The sequence below is a fragment of the Ascoidea rubescens genome (genome assembly GCF_001661345.1).
Source record: "Ascoidea rubescens DSM 1968 unplaced genomic scaffold ASCRUscaffold_6, whole genome shotgun sequence".
Classification (NCBI taxonomy): Eukaryota; Fungi; Ascomycota; class Saccharomycetes; order Ascoideales; family Ascoideaceae; genus Ascoidea; species Ascoidea rubescens.
In genome coordinates this window covers 520,710-540,785 of record NW_017962918.1, presented here as the reverse complement: position 1 = coordinate 540,785, position 20,076 = coordinate 520,710, and the positions used below count along the sequence as shown (strand labels likewise).

The 20,076-nt window shown below is 31.6% G+C and overlaps 8 protein-coding genes across 8 annotated transcripts; 3 read left to right on the top strand and 5 right to left on the bottom strand.

Annotated features, from left to right (window-relative positions):
* Nucleotides 1–396: 396 nt before the first annotated feature.
* ASCRUDRAFT_75821 (polyadenylate-binding protein) lies at nucleotides 397–1,527 on the bottom strand (the record flags this gene model as incomplete). The annotated part of the gene is made up of 1 exon (XM_020193226.1): nucleotides 397–1,527. A coding segment is annotated over exon 1 (683 nt), but the record flags the coding sequence as incomplete, so codon positions are not given.
* A 468-nt stretch (nucleotides 1,528–1,995) lies between these two features.
* NOP16 (Nop16p) lies at nucleotides 1,996–2,766 on the top strand (the record flags this gene model as incomplete). Its single annotated transcript, XM_020190569.1, has 2 exons — nucleotides 1,996–2,257; nucleotides 2,324–2,766. The coding sequence occupies 2 exons, from the start codon at nucleotides 1,996–1,998 to the stop codon at nucleotides 2,764–2,766; spliced, it is 705 nt and encodes a 234-aa protein (XP_020047398.1).
* A 274-nt stretch (nucleotides 2,767–3,040) lies between these two features.
* Nucleotides 3,041–4,433, bottom strand: PMI40 (mannose-6-phosphate isomerase PMI40; the record flags this gene model as incomplete). Its single annotated transcript, XM_020194543.1, has 2 exons — nucleotides 3,041–4,323; nucleotides 4,403–4,433. The coding sequence occupies 2 exons, from the start codon at nucleotides 4,431–4,433 to the stop codon at nucleotides 3,041–3,043; spliced, it is 1,314 nt and encodes a 437-aa protein (XP_020047397.1).
* A 492-nt stretch (nucleotides 4,434–4,925) lies between these two features.
* On the top strand, nucleotides 4,926–5,510 carry ASCRUDRAFT_28018 (uncharacterized protein; the record flags this gene model as incomplete). Its single annotated transcript, XM_020190030.1, has 2 exons — nucleotides 4,926–5,174; nucleotides 5,232–5,510. Coding segments are annotated over 2 exons (528 nt in total), but the record flags the coding sequence as incomplete, so codon positions are not given.
* Nucleotides 5,511–5,739: 229 nt separating this feature from the next.
* On the bottom strand, nucleotides 5,740–6,479 carry ASCRUDRAFT_70311 (uncharacterized protein; the record flags this gene model as incomplete). The annotated part of the gene is made up of 2 exons (XM_020191776.1): nucleotides 5,740–5,792; nucleotides 5,828–6,479. The coding sequence occupies 2 exons, from the start codon at nucleotides 6,477–6,479 to the stop codon at nucleotides 5,740–5,742; spliced, it is 705 nt and encodes a 234-aa protein (XP_020047395.1).
* Nucleotides 6,480–6,578: 99 nt separating this feature from the next.
* Nucleotides 6,579–8,471, bottom strand: ASCRUDRAFT_146111 (uncharacterized protein). The gene has a single exon (XM_020189229.1). It carries the CDS (start codon nucleotides 8,305–8,307, stop codon nucleotides 6,679–6,681), a length of 1,629 nt encoding a protein of 542 aa, XP_020047394.1. The 5' UTR covers nucleotides 8,308–8,471; the 3' UTR covers nucleotides 6,579–6,678.
* A 4,440-nt stretch (nucleotides 8,472–12,911) lies between these two features.
* ASCRUDRAFT_70309 (uncharacterized protein) lies at nucleotides 12,912–14,437 on the top strand (the record flags this gene model as incomplete). The annotated part of the gene is made up of 2 exons (XM_020191775.1): nucleotides 12,912–12,930; nucleotides 12,969–14,437. 2 exons carry the CDS (start codon nucleotides 12,912–12,914, stop codon nucleotides 14,435–14,437), a joined length of 1,488 nt encoding a protein of 495 aa, XP_020047393.1.
* A 4,586-nt stretch (nucleotides 14,438–19,023) lies between these two features.
* ASCRUDRAFT_80845 (uncharacterized protein) lies at nucleotides 19,024–19,191 on the bottom strand (the record flags this gene model as incomplete). Its single annotated transcript, XM_020194542.1, has 1 exon — nucleotides 19,024–19,191. One exon carries the CDS (start codon nucleotides 19,189–19,191, stop codon nucleotides 19,024–19,026), a length of 168 nt encoding a protein of 55 aa, XP_020047392.1.
* Between the last annotated feature and the right edge of the window lie 885 nt (nucleotides 19,192–20,076).

Below are 20,076 nucleotides of genomic sequence, written 5' to 3'. Positions count from 1 at the left end.
AAAATACATAAAAACTAATTCTCCATAATTTTTCATTGCTTTCAAGCTAAATCTGATACTAGGTGTGGTCAAGAGGTAGAGGATATAAGTATTGAAGTATCTTGAAGGTTTGAAGGTTTGAAAATTGGAAGATTTAAAATCTAATGTTTTGATCTCACATCAAGTAGAATAATAAAAGCAAATACCGCTAATCTCATTAATAAAATAACAAACAAAAAATAGATTATAACAAATTATAATAATGTAATAGAACATATCGTAACAAGAACATTTTATCATAACAAATTTAAAAAAAAAAAAAAAAATCAAAAGGAAAAAAAAAAAGGGGGGAGTGGATAAGAGAAAAGAAATAAATTGGTAAAAAAAAAAAGAGGAAGAGTAGGAGGTGAATTGGTTGTTTTTTTTTTGTTTTTTTATTGTGTGATTATTTTTTTTTTTTGATTAATAATGATAATTTAAAGAAAAACAAAATGAAATTCAATATAAAATCAATTTACTTAGATATCTAATATAACCTCATAATGTATTATACCATATCATATAACTCAATACTTGATTATACTAAATCAACATAAGTCAAACTTAATTGAATTAATTTTGATGAGTAACCTCTTCATTTCCTGATCCAGAATTGTCATTAGCTTCAGAATCATCATTGTGTTCTAGTCCTCTGTTTTGTCTGTAGCCACCTCTACCACGACCTCTTCCTCTGTAAGTACTTCTACCACGATATCCTCCTCTGAGAATCCCTCTTCCACGGTAATTACCACGGTAGTTACCTCTTCTGTATCCCCCATTATTGTTTGGATTAGAATTACTTGCATTATTATACCCACCTCTTCTTCTTGCATATCCGGGAACATTGGTTCTCTTTTCACTAACAATTAATTTTCTGCCTCTAAACTCTTGATCAGCCAAGTCAAGAGCTTTGGGGACGCTTTCTTTCTTAGCAAATTCAATGTAAGCATAACCTCTTGGATATCCTGTGTATTTGTTATACAAAATGGTGATACGGTTAATAACACCACAGTTATGGAAAAATTCTTCCAATTGTTCTGGAGTAGATGAATAGTCAACGTTTCCAACATAAACACTACGAGAATCAATTTCTTGTTGTTCTTCTGGTGTTAATTGGACTCTTTTATCTCCACTACCTTCATTGCTTTCATTGGTACTATTGGAACTTTCACCACTTGGAGAGCTTTTAACTTCAACTTTTTTCTCTTCTTCAGTAACTTGAACTGGTTTGGATTGGGTTTTAGTACCTTCAACAGCGGCAGAACTTGACATTTTTATTTATTTATTAATCGAAGTGAATTTATATTAAGGGTTAATTAAGACGGGATATTTTTTTTTTTTTTGGTTTGGTTTCAATTTTTTCAGATATTAATTTTTTTTTTACCAATTTATTTAGTAATTCTTATCTTATTATCTTTTTGATGTTTTGATTTTATTTAGATATTTATCTTGAAATTTGTTTTTTTTATTGTTTTTTTTCTTCAAAACAATTAATTTTTTCCTTTTTTTTTCTTTTATAGCAAGACCTAATTTTTTTTTTTCATCGAATGGTGGAAAAAAAAAAAAATTTTTGTAGTTGAATTACAAAAAATTTTTAATTTTCCATTAAAATTCCGTTACCCGGTGGAAATTTCAATTTTTGGAGAGCAAAACAAAACAATTTTCAAAACTTTCGTATTAATTTCCTTTTGAAATCCGTTTTCAGAAACAAAAAAATGTTTGGATGAATCTGAGTCAACAGTTAGTCAGCCGTGTGTTACATAATCCGTTAAGTGAGTAATCAGGATTAATCCGTTATCTACGGATACTCAGCTTGGAGGCTGGTTTTTATTTTTTATTTTTCTTTCCGGATATTTCACTAAAAAAAAAATCCAAACAAAAAAAAAATTTCAAAATAACATTTCATCAAAGACCATTATCGGCAAATTGATAAAGAAATAGAATACAATACAATAATACAATAATATAATTTTCAGAATGGTATCAGTCAGAAAAAGAAGAAGCAAACATTCATCCGTTTCAAGAACAACAAGAAAGACTAAAGATAAACACCGTAGAATTCCTGCTAGTTCGAATATATTAATAAGTAAAAACTGGGATCCCAAATTAACGTTGATTCAAAATTATAGAAAGCTAGGATTGACGTCGAAATTAAAGAAAGCTACAGGAGGAAAAGAGAAAATAATCAAACCGTTTTATGAGGATGATGATTTTTTGCAGAAACAGAAAAATTTGAATAGTTTGGATTTGAATACCGATGATTTAGAAAATGAGATTGAGATTGAAATGAACAAGGAATTGGAAGATTTAATAAATAACGGGATGAATGATGTGAATATGAGTGGCAATAATGAGGAAGAAATTGATGAAAATGAGATACCAGAAGGCGAAGCGAGAATTATAAGGGATAAGAAAACAAACCAAGTGATTAGAGTTGTACATGGGAAGAAGAAGGTGAATGATGATAGTGATGATGGTGATAATAAAATGAATCAAATCAAGATTGTACATTCAAGTAATAACGCCTCTTTTATAAAAGAATTGGAGGAGTATGCTTCCAGACCCGTGATTAAAGTTGAAAGACGTGAGTCTGAACGAGAATCTAGCTGGTTGAAGTCTTTATATGAAAAGTATGGAGACGATTACAAGAAAATGCAGTGGGATAAAAAGATGAATATATACCAATTGACGAGTAACCAGATCCGAGGTAAAATGGAAAAATGGAAAAAAAGGAACAGTGTGCAATGAGGAAGATTGGATTTAAATTATATTAAAAATTATATTCTATTGATCTATATATAACATTCTAATACAAGTAAGAATAACAAGGCAAATTGAAGGTGTGAGAAGAAAGCAATTAAAAAGGAAAGGAAAGGAAAGGAAAGGAAAGGAAAGGAAAGGAGATAAATGTGAGGTATAAAACATTAGAAATAAAAGAGTAAAATAATTAGCAATAAAATAGGAAGAAAATTACCAGTAATTGTTCATTAATTAAAACATGGATGAAAATATATCGAATTAATTATTCGCAAAAGGCACGATAACTTGTAAAATTGGAAGAATTTGAAATTAATTGAATTTCTAAATTAGCTGAAATGAAATAAATATAGCCAGCATTACAAGTGAATTGTTGATTGGATTCGAGATTTTTAATAAAACCTGAGCCTTCAGTTGTGATTAAGATACTTGGGCCGTTAAATTTTTTAAAGTTTAGGGAATGGTTTGGATGAGATAAATTGATTTCTAGGACTTCGAATTCCTCGATTGGAGGATTATATAGTTTGAGAGAGTTATTTTCATTTTCATTTTCATTTTCATTTGAATTTAATATTAATCTGTTATTATTGTTTAAGATTGGTTTTAATTTTTGATTTTCAACGGAATCATAGTTATAGGTCAAGTTATTAACCAAGACGTTGACGTCTTTAAATTTGGGAGTGAAGCCTGCTCTGATAACGTTGTCACTGCTAGCCATGCATTCAAGAATGTTACCCGAGATGTAGGCATGGGGGTCTTTTGCTTTTAGGAAGATGGCTTCGCCTGGGTTTAATTTGCAGTAGTTTAGTAGTAGACAGCCACAGAATAGGCCAATGTCGTTTGGGAATTGTTTGTTGAGAGTTTTGATTAGGATTGGTAGATCTGGATCGAATTTCTGGAAGATTTCTGGGTTTGATTGGACTCTTTTGATTAGGTTTGTTGAATTGAGAGAGATGTCGTTTTGGTTTGAGTTCATCAAGTTACTGAATAAGAGTTTCAAGATTTTTTTGTTAATTGGAGAGTTGCTGTTGAATTGGATGTTTTGGTTAAAGTAGTTTAAAGATTCCGAGCCGCCTATTAAATTCAACAATTCGGGGATGTTTGAGATGTAGTAATGGATTTCGGTCAATGGTTTGAACCCACAAAAGCCTTCGAATTTAGTCAAAGCGATGGCCATCTCAGGTTTATGGTTGTTGTCGGGATAGTTCTTGGGGTCATTTTGGTTGAGTAATTTAGCTAGGTTTTTGTCGGGATGGGCTTGGATTGAGAGGACCTTTTCGATTGAAAGAACTTTGAACAAAAAAGGTAGGTCGTTATTAAAGCTTTTGGCTATATGAGAGCCTAGATATCTTTCAGGGTCTGAGCTTATGATGTCGATTAGCTTGTTTGAGGTGTTGTAGTTGAAGGATGGTTTTGTTGGATGAGTGCCCATCCATAGCTCGGCGTAGGGAGTGGTTGAAGAGATTTCAATTTCCGGATTTGAGTTTGAGATGAACTGAGCAACAGCAGATTCTTGACCTAGTTTTCCCCAGTCATAGTTTTGGAAGCCTTGGAAAGAAAAAGAACGTTGGTAAATGTTAGTAATTGGCGACGAGAAGATAGTCTCACTGAAATGTTTGGGACTTACCGCATTCAAGCCTGAAGAGTTTATCAGTCATGTCTGAGAGGGAGGAAAGAGAGCAGCGAGGTACAACGTATTGGAACTGACAATTGAAGCCAAGAAGAGAGAACAACAGCAGCAGCAGAGTAACAGGACAAAAGCAAGACAATGGCAGAACAGATGTCGACGATGGAAGTAACAGTCAAAAAGCAGAAACACCAACCAATGGACTTGGAGCAGATATTTATACAGGAACGAGAAGCAGAAGCAGCACTTGAAAACAAGAGCTGGAACTTCTAACAGCGAAGAAAAACAGAACAAATACGGCCAGCAAGCCCAAAGTTGACAGCTATTCGAAGGATGTCCAGCTAACGTCCCGTTGATGAAGGTTTTTCACACGTGTTATAACTTCCAAACAGTGCTCCCGCGAGTCCGCGAGGATCCGGTATGTGTCTGTCCCACTATTGCGGGGATTCTGTGCGTCAGCAGAGGGTGATGCGACCTAAAAATATCCAAGCAGCTGAATCAACTGAACCACCACTACCAGAGCATGGAATGGATAGAAACAACCTCAGGTAATCGAATCTCCAGAAAAGCAGTCATTCTAGGAGCCACCAACATCTTGCTTGCTGGCAACACCACCATTGCTGCCTCTGTTTCCCTCAATGGCGACGTGCGATTGAATTCTGCCTCCAACAAGATCTCCATCCAGATAGGAAAACACTCTCTCATAGGCCCCAGCTCCGAGATATGGCCTCCCATCATAGGCTTCAAAAGAACCAAGACCAAAGCCAAACGAGTCGATGCTGCTGCTCCTCCTGATGCTGCTCTGCTGCTGCTGCCAAAGATAGTCAAGGTCCATGGAACCTCCAAGATCGGTTCCTTCACCATCATCTCCAAAAACTGTGTTGTGAAGAGCATCAATATCGGCAATCGTGTCTTGATTGAGAAGAACTGCTACATTGGCAACCTATCAATAGTCTACGACAACGTTGTAATAAAGAAAAACTCCTGTATACCTGACAAGTTCATTATTCCCCCATTTTCCTATGTTTACGGGAAACCTCCTAACCTAGTTGTTGAATCTTTGCCTGTCTCCTTCAAAAACATCATCGAAAGAAAAGCCAGAGAATTGTCCTTGGGTGTTGTTATTGATCCTAACGATTCAGATCAAAACGATGGCTCTATAAGTTCTGATGATTCTGCCTCCTCTGAGGATTCTGATAGCTCTGATCAGTCAGATATCGAAAACCGATATGATATTAATAACAGGCTCAATGATAATGATGATGAAAATCTATTTCTAGTCTATTAATCTCTCATATAAATAATTTATAACTTTTTTTCGATCTTCAAGTAAGTTTTTATAAAACAATTGTCTCTTTAAACAAAACAACGGTATCCTCTTCACGTTCAACTCCAAATGAATCTCCTTCACTAACTCTTGATTACTTTCATACGTCTCCCGAACTAGCTTATTATAAATATTACTATTAATATCCTCAATAAACCGCAACTTGATCTCTTCATTGAGATAATTCAAATCCTTAAACTTGACTATTTTCTTGCTAATCAACTTGTTCATTTCATTATAATACTTCTTCTCCAAAAACTCTTGTTTTTCATACAACTTTCGAATAAATTTAATAAATTCCCTATTATTAATCAATTTCTCATTGATGTATCTAATTGATTCCTCGTAATTATCAATCTCATCCACTTTTTTCTCTACCATTATTTTTCTATTAACACCATTAACGCCATTAGCGTCATTACCATTACCATTATTATTATTATTATTATTATTACTGAAATGACTAGTCAAATGACTCAACAAACTGGTCAATATCTCTTGTTCGCTGGAAACATTCTGATTTTGAACCCTTTCTGCTATTCTATGAATATACACATTCAAGTTTCTTATACTCTCATCTCTTTTATCAATCAACTCTTGGAACTTGTTCAATTCATTCAAATCTCCCAATATCTGGTTCTTAATCTTGCTACTACTCTCGGGATTGAACGTGAAAACTCCCAATTCTTTATCAATAATATTATTTACACGATTAATGTTCTCTATATTCTTAAGATCGTTTTCATCCATATTGTTCTACTAATTCACAATTTGAATAAAGCAAGAAAATAAAATAAAATTAAATGCAAAAAAAATTAATAACACAAAAAAAATATAGCAACCAAAAAAAACTGTATTTCGAATATCTATCACTATTATCACGCCCACAATCGTATTTAATCGTATTCGGGTTTATTAAATCTGATTTGAGTTTATTCGATTTCAATTTTCAATTTTCATTTTCAATTTCATTTCTATTTTCAATTTTCATTTTCAGATCCACCTCACTGGTTTGACTGAAACAGGAACTAACCGTCAACCCATAATCCTGGATCTTCAACTCAATTTTCACATCAGATCCGTATCCCATTTCATAACACCCATTGTTCTTACGAATCACCTCCATGTTGAAAACTGTGAAAAGAAGAAGCTTTAATGAATAAAACTTATCAATGCAAACCTCAAATGTCTTTTTACCATCCCCATCCTCTACCAATCGTTTGTGTCTTTTCCCATCGTTGTAGATGAACTTGAGATTCAATTCTTCAATAGTCTCTATAATATCATATCCTAAAAAAAACGCCTTCTTAACAATGTCAATCATCGTTTGATTATTTTCAACAAAAAATTGAATTTGTCCAAGTTTTTGGTTCACAAATACCTTATCGATTTTAATATCGTCCCTTTTAACGTTGTCTATAGTAAATAATTGTAAATAATTTAATGAAACAATTGACTCATTAAAATTAATATTATATGGATTGAAACACTCTAATGACAATTCAATTCCATTCTCATGAAGTCTATATAAGAGCAATTTTTGAATTATTGAAACCAATTCTTCTGAATAATCTCCCTGAAAAGGTAAAACTCTAAAATTTCTTGAATAGTATAAAAAATTTTCAATGTTATTATAATTAAATTTTATGTTCAATGAATCAGACAATTGAACAAAAAACAATCTTCCATCAACTATAATTTGATCCAAGATTTCTAAATTAAATTGACCTTCTGTATTGTTCTTCTTAAATTCGCATAAATAGTGAAATGAATCAAAACATATCCCTAGATTTTTCCTATCAACTTTATTAACAATCTTTAATAAATGATCAAGAGTTTGAACATATGAACTCCAACTTAATATTTCAATTGCAATTTTAAAGTCTTTATCAAAATCAGAGACAGTCTCACTTAGCAATTTCAAGTCTTTTATAACATTTTCATCGTTTTTAATACAATTGTCATTGTCTAAACAGTTTAAACACACAATAATCAATTTCGTGCCCAAAAATCTCATGCATTGTAATCTTTCTTTCAATTCAGCAATCTTTGAATTGAGTTGTTCATTTGATTTTAATGAATCAAAATCTCTAAATGGTTGTAAGCATGATATACTTAAATTCAAGTGATTGTCTGGATCTTCAATGTAGATTCCCAAAAATTCAGATGCATTAGTCATTGGTTTGTTATTAATTTCAGAAAATCTTTTCAAATCAATGTCCACCATTTCAAATGAATCAAAATTTCTTGTTGAAATTAAATCAAGCTTGAACAATAAGTTGTCATATCTATCGTTATACTCTCTTGTAAATGAATTTGAAATTGCAATTGAATTTTTAAAAGGCATTACAGATTTTTTTTCGGTTGTATTTTCATCGTTAAACTCTTCTATAACAGTTTTGTTCAACCGATTGACATTTCCCAATTCGTTAAAGGATTTTATAAAGTAATACAATTGATCTATATCATAATAATAAATCGAATCTTCGGAAGAATTATCTTCGGTTTTTTCTAGTTCCTTTTTTATTTGGATATCAATCTCCTTTTGGTTCAATCTCTCAGTCTGAATTCTATCCATCTTTGATCTTTATTCGTCTATTGTTCTGTGCAAGATTCGTTTAGCCACCTTGAATCTGCAATTGTTCAAACAAATAACAGTGCCAATACTGGTTCCAATACCAATCTTAAGAAATTACTATTTCAAAGCTTGCTGAAAAATTTCCAATACCGCAGATGGCCCGTGGCTACCCATGTACGGACATCGCTATGTAAATGTCACCAAACGGCTTACGGCGGCGATAGTTACGCCGTGGAAACAGACAAAGAGGAAATGATTTTCCGTTGAACCGCCGACGGAGGCGTAACAACGCGACTGACGCCCTCAGTGGCAACGGAAAACAGTTGCAGTCAACAGGAAGGGAAATTTTTGCAATTTTTTCCTTCTGCTTGTACGATGAATCACCAGTAATATTTTTACCCACTTTGCCAGTTCACAATCAAAGAATGCTAGAAGTTGCAATTATATATCTTGTTTTGTATTCCTGTTAACAGACAATTTAAGTGCGCATTAGGATAAGGTTTGCCGATTCATTTCCATTTTTATTTTCATATTCAAATTCTAAATTCCAATATAACGAAATTTTTCTCAAATAAAGAAAATTATTACAACAATTGGCAAAAAAATTTCTGGAGGGCTTTAGAGAGGTGTTTAGCGTCGAGAGAGCAATACTACAATATTCTGTGAATATTCGAGTTTGAGCCTTTTTCATGGTTTTAAAATTTCTTGATTCCCGATTAGAGAATTCGCCATTTATTGAAGATCTTTCCTGTTTCCAGTCCTTGTGGAATTCTTGATTTTTGGAAAACTCGAATTAAGTTTTGCAGGGAAATTACAATGTTTGAAGTCTGCTTCTTCAAGGAAAACGGGAACAATAGAGTCAGCTGATCTGTGTACAAATGAAAATGCTCCAGCATATTAATGCATATAAAAATCTTCAAAGTCCACTCCGCTGCGTGTTGCATGCACACAGCTTCCATTCGGCAATCAAATTTAAAGTTGGCTACCTTTCGTTGCTGCCTTTTCTCGAGCAAAATCAGCTGACATTATCGCCAGAACAATTTACCAAAAATACTGTCTGTCTGAAAATTTTATTCGGCGAGCAAAGCATTTTGATAGTGAAATTGTTGATGTTACTCGGTTTCACATGTTTTAGCTTGAGTGTATTCCAGGTCGTCGACAAGAGGTTTTTGTTCAATTCAAGAGCAATACGAATGAATGAAAACGAAATGGAAAGCGGAAATTCGAAACTCAAACTTGGCCATTTTAGAATTTCTAAAATTTTAAATATTTTCAATTTTCAACTTTCTATAATCACAATTTTCAAAAATCAGAAATTTTGAACAAATTTCCTCAATTGGGACTTTGCTTTCCTAGAGGCTGGCTTAAATAGCGAATGGTTTCATCAAAGTATCATACATTTTCCGTTTTACCCCAACAGTAGCAAATTCATTATTAGCTGCACTGAAAACCAACGGCAATACAAATGTATATTAATAGCAGCCTTTGGATATTCACAAAGGGATGCGTGCTTTAATTTATAAGTAATGTTAGCTATCTAAAAAGTTTGGAGAATTTGAAGAGATAGGCAACATATAGAAATTGTAGAGAACTTTAGACAATTGGTTTGCTTTAAAATAAATGAGATAACACAGATTATTTTTGTCTTGTCTTTTCCCAATTGTTTTTTTTTCTTTCTTTTGATTTTTTTTTCTTGAAAATCCATGGCACTGAAAACGAGTTGTTTTAGATGCAAATTTTGCCATTGATATTAATAATTAGTCTGATGGGTCCCTGTTTTGTTGAAATAAGAATGTTTCAGGTCTTTCAAATTAGCATTGCCAAAAGAGAAACAATTTACTAATCAATGGGCAAATCAGCTGTTATGGTAACAAAAACAAATGAATTAAAAACAATAGATGGTTAGATAGAAAACAATACAGGGCAATACAAAGCAATATAAAACAATGTAAAACAATGTAAAACAATGTAAAACAATAAAATACAATAAAATACAATAAAATACAAAAGGGTATAATATAGCTCAATGAATCAACATAAAGATAATAACAGAAAGTTAAACTGAATTTAATCAGACTAATTTATGAGTTAGAATATATTTTTTTCACATTGTTATCAAAGGTAAATAAGAGTAAACCGCTTCATTTCAATGAAGCTTTAATTTGGACGCTGAACAAATTATTGATACAAATTGAAAAAAAATACTTGACATTAATTGGATTAATTAGATTGAATAGCAAGCAATAATTTTAAATGGATTTCCGGTAATGTTATTACCGTTTTTTGGGGCTTAAAGATCCCTATCGAGATTTGTATCAAGATTCATATCGAGAATATATCCATTGGTTAAAAAAATAAAAGAAAATCCTGAAATGGTATAATATTAAATAAAAAAAGCTGCAAAGGAAAATTTTTATTAAGGCTTAATGTGTTTTGTTTTTTTTTATTTTTTTCATTCCTTTTTTCCTCTTTATTGGGACTAAAACATTTACGTTATTTAAGTTTAGCGATTTTGTTTTGTTTTATTTTGTTGATTCACTGTAAGTTTATTCACAAATGATATTAATACAAACTGTTTTTAAACAAAAGATTTTAAAATATGAATATCTAGTATTAATTTTATTTTTTATTTATTTTTTACTTATTTATTATTTACTATTCAGTTTATTTTATTTATTTATGTCTTTTTTTTTTTGTTTGTTTGCTTTTCAATAATGATTTCTTCTAATGATTCTCTCTGATTTCTTGTTTTCATTTACTTAGCTTTGTACAACATTTAACAAATTTCAATTGATTTTCAACAACTTTTAATGGAATCTTAATTTCTCTTTTATTTGCAATTTTTTTTCTTTTATTCAGCTTTTTAGTGATAGTGAGCAAAGAATCATTTGCAGGCTAAGTCAAACTCACTCACTTTAATCATGTAACCATAAATTATTCTGCTTGTGATTATCATGTATTTGCCGTAGATTGAGAGGTTTATATCTATGAATCCATAGGTTTATAGTCATTCATCCACAAAAAATTGTGCACTTGTTGAAATAACAAATCATTAGCACTGACTGTTTCTTGGTCTCTTGGGTTTTCTTCAATTGATTATCTTGTTGCTGGAAGATGGATACAAAAGAAATTGAAGTTTGGCTTAAACATGCTCAAAACTTATTGAGTTACTCATTTCTACTGTTTTTATTTTACTTTTACTTCGCTTTCACTTTGCTTTTACTTCGCTTTTACTTCACTTTCATTTTGGTTTCCTTTTGGTTTTCTTTTGGTTTTTTCTCATTTTATTTCTTCTTTGTGTTTACAGCCTCAGGTTTAGATGCTGCTGACAACTGCAAACTGCTGCATATTTGCGGCAAGTCACGGTTCTCCACAGAAATCCACCACAGCTCCCGCCACAGAGCCTCGTAGACGTGGCGTTCACAGCCAATAGCAGGTGGGTGTCTCGCAGCGCTTCCCACCCCGTGGCCCGCACCCAGCACTGGAGCCAAAGCAGTGGCCAACCAGTTCCGCGCACCTCACAGCGCGTCAGCAGCACAGATGACTTGCATACTTGCACTACCGGGATATTCCAGATAGCAGGTGCTTTGTGTCCTGCAGCCCAACGTGGCCCGCTAGCACAGAGCAGGCAGCTTTGTTTTCTAAATCCACAAAAAAAGGGAAACCCACCTTAAAAACTCAAACTAAGAAAATTTTAATATTTTTATATGTAAATATACTTTAATTGTACCAGCTCTCAATTTATTCATTCAGGATTATCCACTATAAATTTACTATATATTACTCCATCAAATGTTCGTCTCTTTTCTTCATTTACAATTTTTTTTACTTCTTAACTCCATCACTCTTTTACTACTATTTTCGCTTCAACCGTAATATTTCCCTCACATTTTCCTTTACTATTACCACCATTATTCTTACTATTACTCACTGCACTTTGATACTCCTACTTTTTTTTTTCAATCAAAATCTATTTTTTGCTTTCAATTTCCACCAGATTATGTCCACTTCTTTAAGTAATAATACTCAATCTCTCACATCCATGCACTTGAGGCTTCCTCCTATCTCCAATCTATCTCAATCCAATAGTTCTAGCTTCTTGCTGACGCCATCCTCTTTCCCTTCTTCCAGCTCTGCAATTCCAAACTACTCCATTATTTCTCACCAAAACACCCAATCACGACGATTCGACGACGTCCACAACTCTGACCAAATTGTCAAGCTTGCGAGAAGAAGAAGACCCAACTGTAGAAGAGCTGCTGCTATCATTTCAAACAGAACTGGGGCTTCAAGGCCTCAGGGGAGACCTCTTGCAGCAGAAACTAGAATCAGATTGGCCTTGGTTTCATCTCTCACCTCTTTGTATGCTACCTTAGTTGCTGATCCTGCAAGAAGAAAAATCCATATTTTTAAAAATGGAAACAACCAAATTGCCACTGATCTTGAACTAGCCAATATACTGACTATCAATTCTTCTCTAAATTCTAATCCGATCACAAACTCTGATTCTGATTCTAATTCGAACTCTAATTCTAGCATTGACACTAAAGACGCTAATTCTGATTCTAATTCTAATTCCAATCCCAGTTCCAATTCAAATTCAAATGGTGTCAATTCAAGTTTGTGTGTCAAATCTGTTCGATATGTTGACACCTCCAAAGACATAAGCTCTAGTTCCCAGTTGTCTAAAAATACAAAAAATGAAAAAATTCCTATATTTACCTCTATAGACAAATCTATAAACAAACTATTTGACTTGAAGGAATACTCTTTGATTAGAGTAACAAGAGCTGCTGCAACTGAGTCTGGAGGTGCTGTCTTATTAAAATTTGAGACTGCTATGCCTGGAAATTTATATTTAACTGACGACGACGATAATGAGCTTTATACCCCAGATGAAAAACAAAAAGTTTTAAATTCTCAAATTACAAATAAATTCAACACAATTGGAAAACTAGGCGATAGACCAACGACAACCTTTTTGAAAAAAAATGTCGCAAGACCAAGATACAAATCTGACATGAGAATCTATTTATTACCAAGAGCTACAACCTCTGCTCTATACGTTGAAGAAAGAATGATGAAAAGAGATTTATTAAAAGGTGTTATAGATTTAAATGATAATTCCAGAATTATTTTATGTGCCTTTGACTATAAACCTCTTTTACAAGAATATACCAATTCACGATTCTCTAAAACATTAATAAACCCAAATAATCCCACCTTAATGTTTCCCTCTAGTTTGCTTAATCAAAATCAAAATCAAAATCCTTATTCAATGAATGGCATTCCTCCACCTGCTCCCACCCTTCCAAATCTAACTGATTATCCAGTGTTTGATACCAATACAAACATTAACAGTAATAACAGTCTTAGTAATATTGAGAGTCTTAATGATAATCATACTAACCCTTCTAACAACAATAGTCCAATAAATTCCACAAACAATTATCCCTCAAATTGTACTTCAATCAGTAATTTTTCTAATGAACAAACTATTCAACCTTATAACCAAAATATTCCATACTTTAACAATTTGAGTATTTTAAATGGTCCTGCAAATAGTTACTATAACCAACAGCAGCCAAGATATCCCAATTATTCATCAAACTATTCATCAAACTACACACAAAATTATTCCCAAAGTTTCCCATCGAATTTTTCATCAAGTTATACGCCAAACTATCAAGGCTATCCAAATTATCCAGCAAATCAAACATACCAGACTCAAACTTTTGGTCAACTTCCATCTCCAATTCCAGTCCCAACTGCATCCCAACAACCAACAAATTACCAATACTTGACGAATTATTCGTTAACTCCAAATCTTTATTCACAAAATTACAATAGTTTTCCAACGAATATCAATGAGTATAACAATACCAGTGCTAGCACTAGTAGTAGCACTGCAAGTGGTGATGCTGCTGCTGCCGCCGCCGCTGCCGCCGCCGCTGCTGCCACAATTGCTGCTGCTAGCACAAATCAAAATAATAGTATCAGTTCAGGCACCACCAATGGATTTACAAATTCTAATAATAATTTAGTTCAATATAATGGCACTGTTGCCCCCGATAATAATGATTTAAATTATAACAATAGCATTAACAACGGTTTGCTGAATTTTCGCTAAACTTATTTTAAACAATAAGCATATGACTAACTAGTGATTTTACAATAACACAAACATTAAAATAAAAAAAATACAAAAAAACTTATAAAAAAAATACAAAAAAACAACCTACAAAAATACAAAAAAACAACAAAGAAATTAGTAAAACAGATACAAACAAGATACAAACATGTTGTCGTCATTTTTTATTTAATTCTGCTTGTATCTTTCTATAGTTCATCTACCATTTATCCATTTATTATGGTTTTTGTTTACTGCTTGGTATCAAAAGGATATCAATTTTTTTTCACTTTTACAAACAAAGTTCTCCCGTGTTTAGTTCACTCGCTGTGTATTTTATTTTAGTATTGCCAAAATTTACCTTTTTTTTTTAAATTCATTCTGAATGACAATAGTGCATTTTTGATCCGTTTGATGGTTTGATCAAATTACATTTTCAAAATAAGCTATATTATATGACCTTTGATTCTTTTTTTTTCTTTTTTTTCCATTTTGATTCCTATTTTTTTATTCTTTTATTCTTTTCTTGATTTTGGTTATCCTTTTAACCCCGATATTTTATTCTTTTACTCATTTAATCTTTAACATGCTTGACTGTCCCTTGTTTTATTCGATATTATTTTACTTTTTTTGACTTTATTTTGCTTTCTTTAAATAGCAAACAGATTATGTATGTAATTTTATCAATAACAACCAAATGGGAAACGTAGAAAATATAAATCAGACAACAACAACAAGATGGTGAAAACAGTAAGTTCAACTTAGACAAGACAAATGTGCCGGAGCTGGTCCACCAACTCACCCTAGGGGGTAGATTTTAAGCTACAAATAGAATTAAACTAATTGCTAATCGAGCTCTAAAGCCAATTTGAGCCAAATAAACTAAAACTGAGAAACATAGCTGAAGGAATATTCTATAAGGACATTAACAGTCTCGCCAGATGATTGGCAAAGTCCAATCATGAACTACGAACTAGGCCAAAGTTAAAAACAAAAAGAATCTCAACAATAGACAATAGCACGCTTGTCAACAAGAATCTGCGATCTTCTTGCAACATAATATCTTATCGTTTCACTGTGTTTCGACCTCTGTCTCATCAACCGGCGTGCTGTTGTTGGATTTTGTTCTTCTCTTCTTTCTCTTTCATTGGGTCCTCCTCCACCCTTTGCTATCTTCTTTGCGTCCTATTCCAACCTGCAGTAACAGGACGTCCAACACCTTTGCTACCTCGCAGACTCTAACAATCAGGCCTTGGAATTCTTAACTCCTAACGCTTCCACTACACACAGCTTTTGCTCAACAACCTTCCAGGGCACTGTTTCTGAGATGCTATCCCAGTGTGTGCTTTTGTGGCTTCTATTGGCTTTTGCAAAACCGATGTGGTGTTTTCTCAGGTGTTGGAGTATCCAGGCAATTGTTTTCAAACAAGTTTTAAGCTCAAAAATGACTATAACAAATAAAACCATATCTTTCAAGTCTCTTGAATCTGGCGAATCCAGAAAGTTTGTCAGAGTTTTAAATTTAGAAATCTGCAGGTTTATGGCCCACTGAGATAAAGCGTTCCGATTACACATACGCCCCTGCCTGGTCCGGGAACACATCACTCCAGTGTTTTCTCAAAATTCAGTCGCCATTTGGATTTAACATTGTGTATACACGCGCGAGCAAAAGCGGGAGTGCATATTGCTATACACACGCATTTTTTTCTCACACCTCTGCTAACGCTGTTGCTTTACTTCTATATAAAACATGTATCACTTTCTAAACGTAAAACCTCTTTTTTGTGATGACATTTTGATGGTTAGACCTAGATAAAAATATCTATCATGTAGCTATATATAATTATATTTGTATATATATACTAATAATATACAGTTATCTCTAATTTACACTATTTTAAAATACATTTTTACTTTTTTTAACTTCTTTCTTAGAGAAATAAGATGTACACACTTTATTGTAAATTTTCAAAATGTTAATTGTTTTTTAGTTACCTTCAATGCAGTGGACTCAATGATGGTTTTACAAGTTTTATCCAAATTCTTTTAAAAACAAGATTGCAATTTTTTATGCGTTTTCTCAAACAAGATATTGTTGTTTTTAATATCAGGAAATCAGCTCTTAGTTTCCTGGATTTACTTTTTTTTTTCTTTTTTTTTTACGGTTTAATTGCTTTTTTTATTTATTTACTTACTTATTTGTATTGCAAATATTGTTAATATTATTGCTGTAATCATTCCAAGTGAAACAAGCTAATTTAAATTATTCCAATAGCTCGTTTTCTAGCATTGTTTGACTGTTTCTTTAATACCAAATGATTTTTCATCTGGAAATAAAAAGAAATTGTTTTAGTCAATAGGTTAATAATGAGAATAATGTATATGTTGTCATATGATTATACCTTATTCTCAATTAATCTCAGATTAAATTAGATTTAATTGAACAAAAAAAAAATAATCACCAAACACCAAGAATTAAAATTGTTTACATAATTACATCTTATTTTGTTAATCTTGTGTAATCTTGTTTAATCTTGTTTAATTTTTTCTTTCTTTTATTCTTATTTTATTTCTATTTTTTTTATGACTCAATTTCAGCAACAATAAAATCATTACAATTTTTAACTAATTACCAAACTAGTTTTCATATAACTTTCAATTACATTAATCAATTATCAATGAAACTGACAATTTATTAATAGCTGGGTTGTTTTTAATAAAGGGTTTATTTATAACAGACTCAATTAAATTAAATAATAAACATTAAATAATAAACAATCAACCATAGACAATCAACAATAGACTAGGTATTATTCTAACAATTGTCAATGTTTTATTGACATGCAACTCATGTTTTAACATGCTTTTAATAAACTTTTGCTGGGTATTAATTATAGATCACAGCTGCTTCTAATAAAAGATTGGGAAAAGGGCCAAAGTCAGTTCAATTTAAATATATCAAAACACACTTTGTTTTAGCAAATTTATTGCAATATATCAAATCCTAATACATCACAAAACTTAATATCAAATAAAATAACTAACGAATATCTTTTTTCTTTAGAAATCACAAATTGTTTAAATCTGCTGCTCTTTATTGCCTCCCCGTCTAGCCCTCTTCTAATAACAACTCTTTAAAGCAAAACAAACAATCAATTGAGCAAACAAACTACTAATGTGTTCAAAAGCATAAACTTGAAATTAGATGGGGGCTTTTAATTGTGTTTGAATGTTATTCTTTGCTTTTTTTTTTAAATTGGGTCAAATAGGTTTATCTCACACGTATATGTATATGTATATATATGAAAGATCATATTTCATTTGGAAGATATAATTTTCAGCCAGCAACTGTGATTAAGGGATACCATTTAGAAATCAAAAACAATATCAGAGAATTGATTTCAATTTTTTAATTTGTTTTAATTTTTTGTTTAATTTTTTGTTTAATTTTTTTATTTTCTTCAATTTTTTCTCTTTTTTTTCTCTTTTTTTTTTTATTTCAATAACTATCGGTATTTATTTTGACTATATGACTTAGAGAGTCATTGATTCATTTAATTATGTATTTGATGAAAAAAAATACATGTTTTTTCAGATTAACAATATTGTTTTTATCATCCAAGCCTAACAATATGATCCTTTTTGGTTGATAATATGTGATATTAGACAGGATCGGTATCACTAGCTCCATCTCATGCAACATATCTGGGTAAAGCAGTAGAAAAGGTGTAAGTTAGTCTAAGAGTTAGTAACTTCGGATATTAAAGTCTTTTCGAAAAAACGTTTTGTCAAGAAAAGGATTTAAAATAGTTTTAATTTTATTTTGGAATTTTTTTTAAAATGGACTTAAAGTAACTTCGAAATCGATATAAAATGGATTACCAATAAATTTGAGCGTTATTTTCTTTCATTCAATTACTAACTCCCATATTGCTCTATTGTTTTGAGTCTCTATTTCGGCGTTAATAACTTCTCTACAAGATCTACGATAAGCCTTCAGGGTAAGTTAATACTAGCAAAGATAAGGGGAAGAAAGATAGTTAAAGTGCTATTGAAAAATGAAAACCAAAATGTCAATCATTGCAATAATTATTTTAATGTTCCTTATGATTAAAAAAACTATAACGTCTCATCAACTACCAAAGTGAAAATTAAAACAAAACTGTATTCCATTAATTACAATTTAGTCATTCTTGGTTATGTTTTCAGGATTATGAGGTTAGAAGGGTTGATGAGAGGATTAAATAAAATTTTTGAAAACTATAAAAAAATTTCTAAAGACAATAGATCTTAGGTTTTCATAAAATTAATTAAGTGCTTAACTAATTATTCAATCCAAGCGAATTGAGGAATACAATCACAACACTATAGTAACATAGTTATGCTTCGATTTCCTTTGGTTTCTTTTTACAAAAGGTGCTATTAAAAAACTCAATTACGACTGACAGCAAACTATATTCTAACGACTGCAAAACCACAAAAAGTTCGAAAAATCCATTTGATTCTTGATGATTAGTTATAATACCAATGGACAATGCTAAAGAATATGCTGGAAAATCATAAAGAATATTTATAATAAAGAGCCATCAAATGTTGTATAATAGAAAATAGCCAGTGGGACGGAAGAAGGCACTCGTTGCGTGTAGAAGCGCTGACACTGCATACAAATCTGCACAAGTACCGATTGGGACTGTGAGATGCATACAGCCCGCAGAGTTGGTGTTTTCCTGTTTTGTTCTGGATGTAAAGGACATGAAGAAGCTGAATATATAACTTTAGGCAGCATTTTTTTGTGGGATTGCATTTGTTCTTTGTTGGTTGCCAAATTTTTTGAATAATAAAAGATAAACAGGAATCAATGGATTGAAAGTACTCAAAATTTTCATTTTATGAAATTAGATGTTGCTTTTATAATTAATTTCTGCATCACATTTTGCATAGCATTTCTCTAGTGTAATTTTTGGTGTTTATTGACATGTACTTGAGTAGGCATGAAATACTTTGAATGATTTTATTTCTTTTTTTTCTATTGTATTGTATTGTATTGTATTGTATTGTATTGTATTGTATTGTATTGTATTGTATTGTATTGTAGGCATTGAAATCAAAATTTATAAAATGCAAAAATATTATTTATTTTTGCAGAAAGAAAAAATAAAAAACCCTTCTAACCTGTCTTAGTCCCTTGAGCTAATATTAAATCAAACATAAAAAACCTACCTTTGAAACAAATTGTTCAAATTGAATTGTTTGGATTATATTTTTCTTTTTTTGATATTACCAAATTAAATACTTAACAGTATTATTACGATTTTGTCCAACGGCTAGATAGTCAGACATGGATAATCCCTGAATTTTTCTCTTTTTTTTTGTTTGGATTAGTACTAAATAATGTAAAAACAAACCATTTAATTATGTGAAGATGTTTTTGTTGTTACATTAATATTTTTGATTAATAATGTTGATTATTGGAATATTTTTTGAATTCCTTTGTAAAATTTGAAAACAGGTTGGTTATTGTTGGATGTTTTAGGTTCAATCGATATTGGATTTTCTTTTCAGGAAACCAGAATCTATAACCATTTGAATAATAGTATTGCATATAAAATGAATTTGTAATGTTATTTTGTAAATTAATT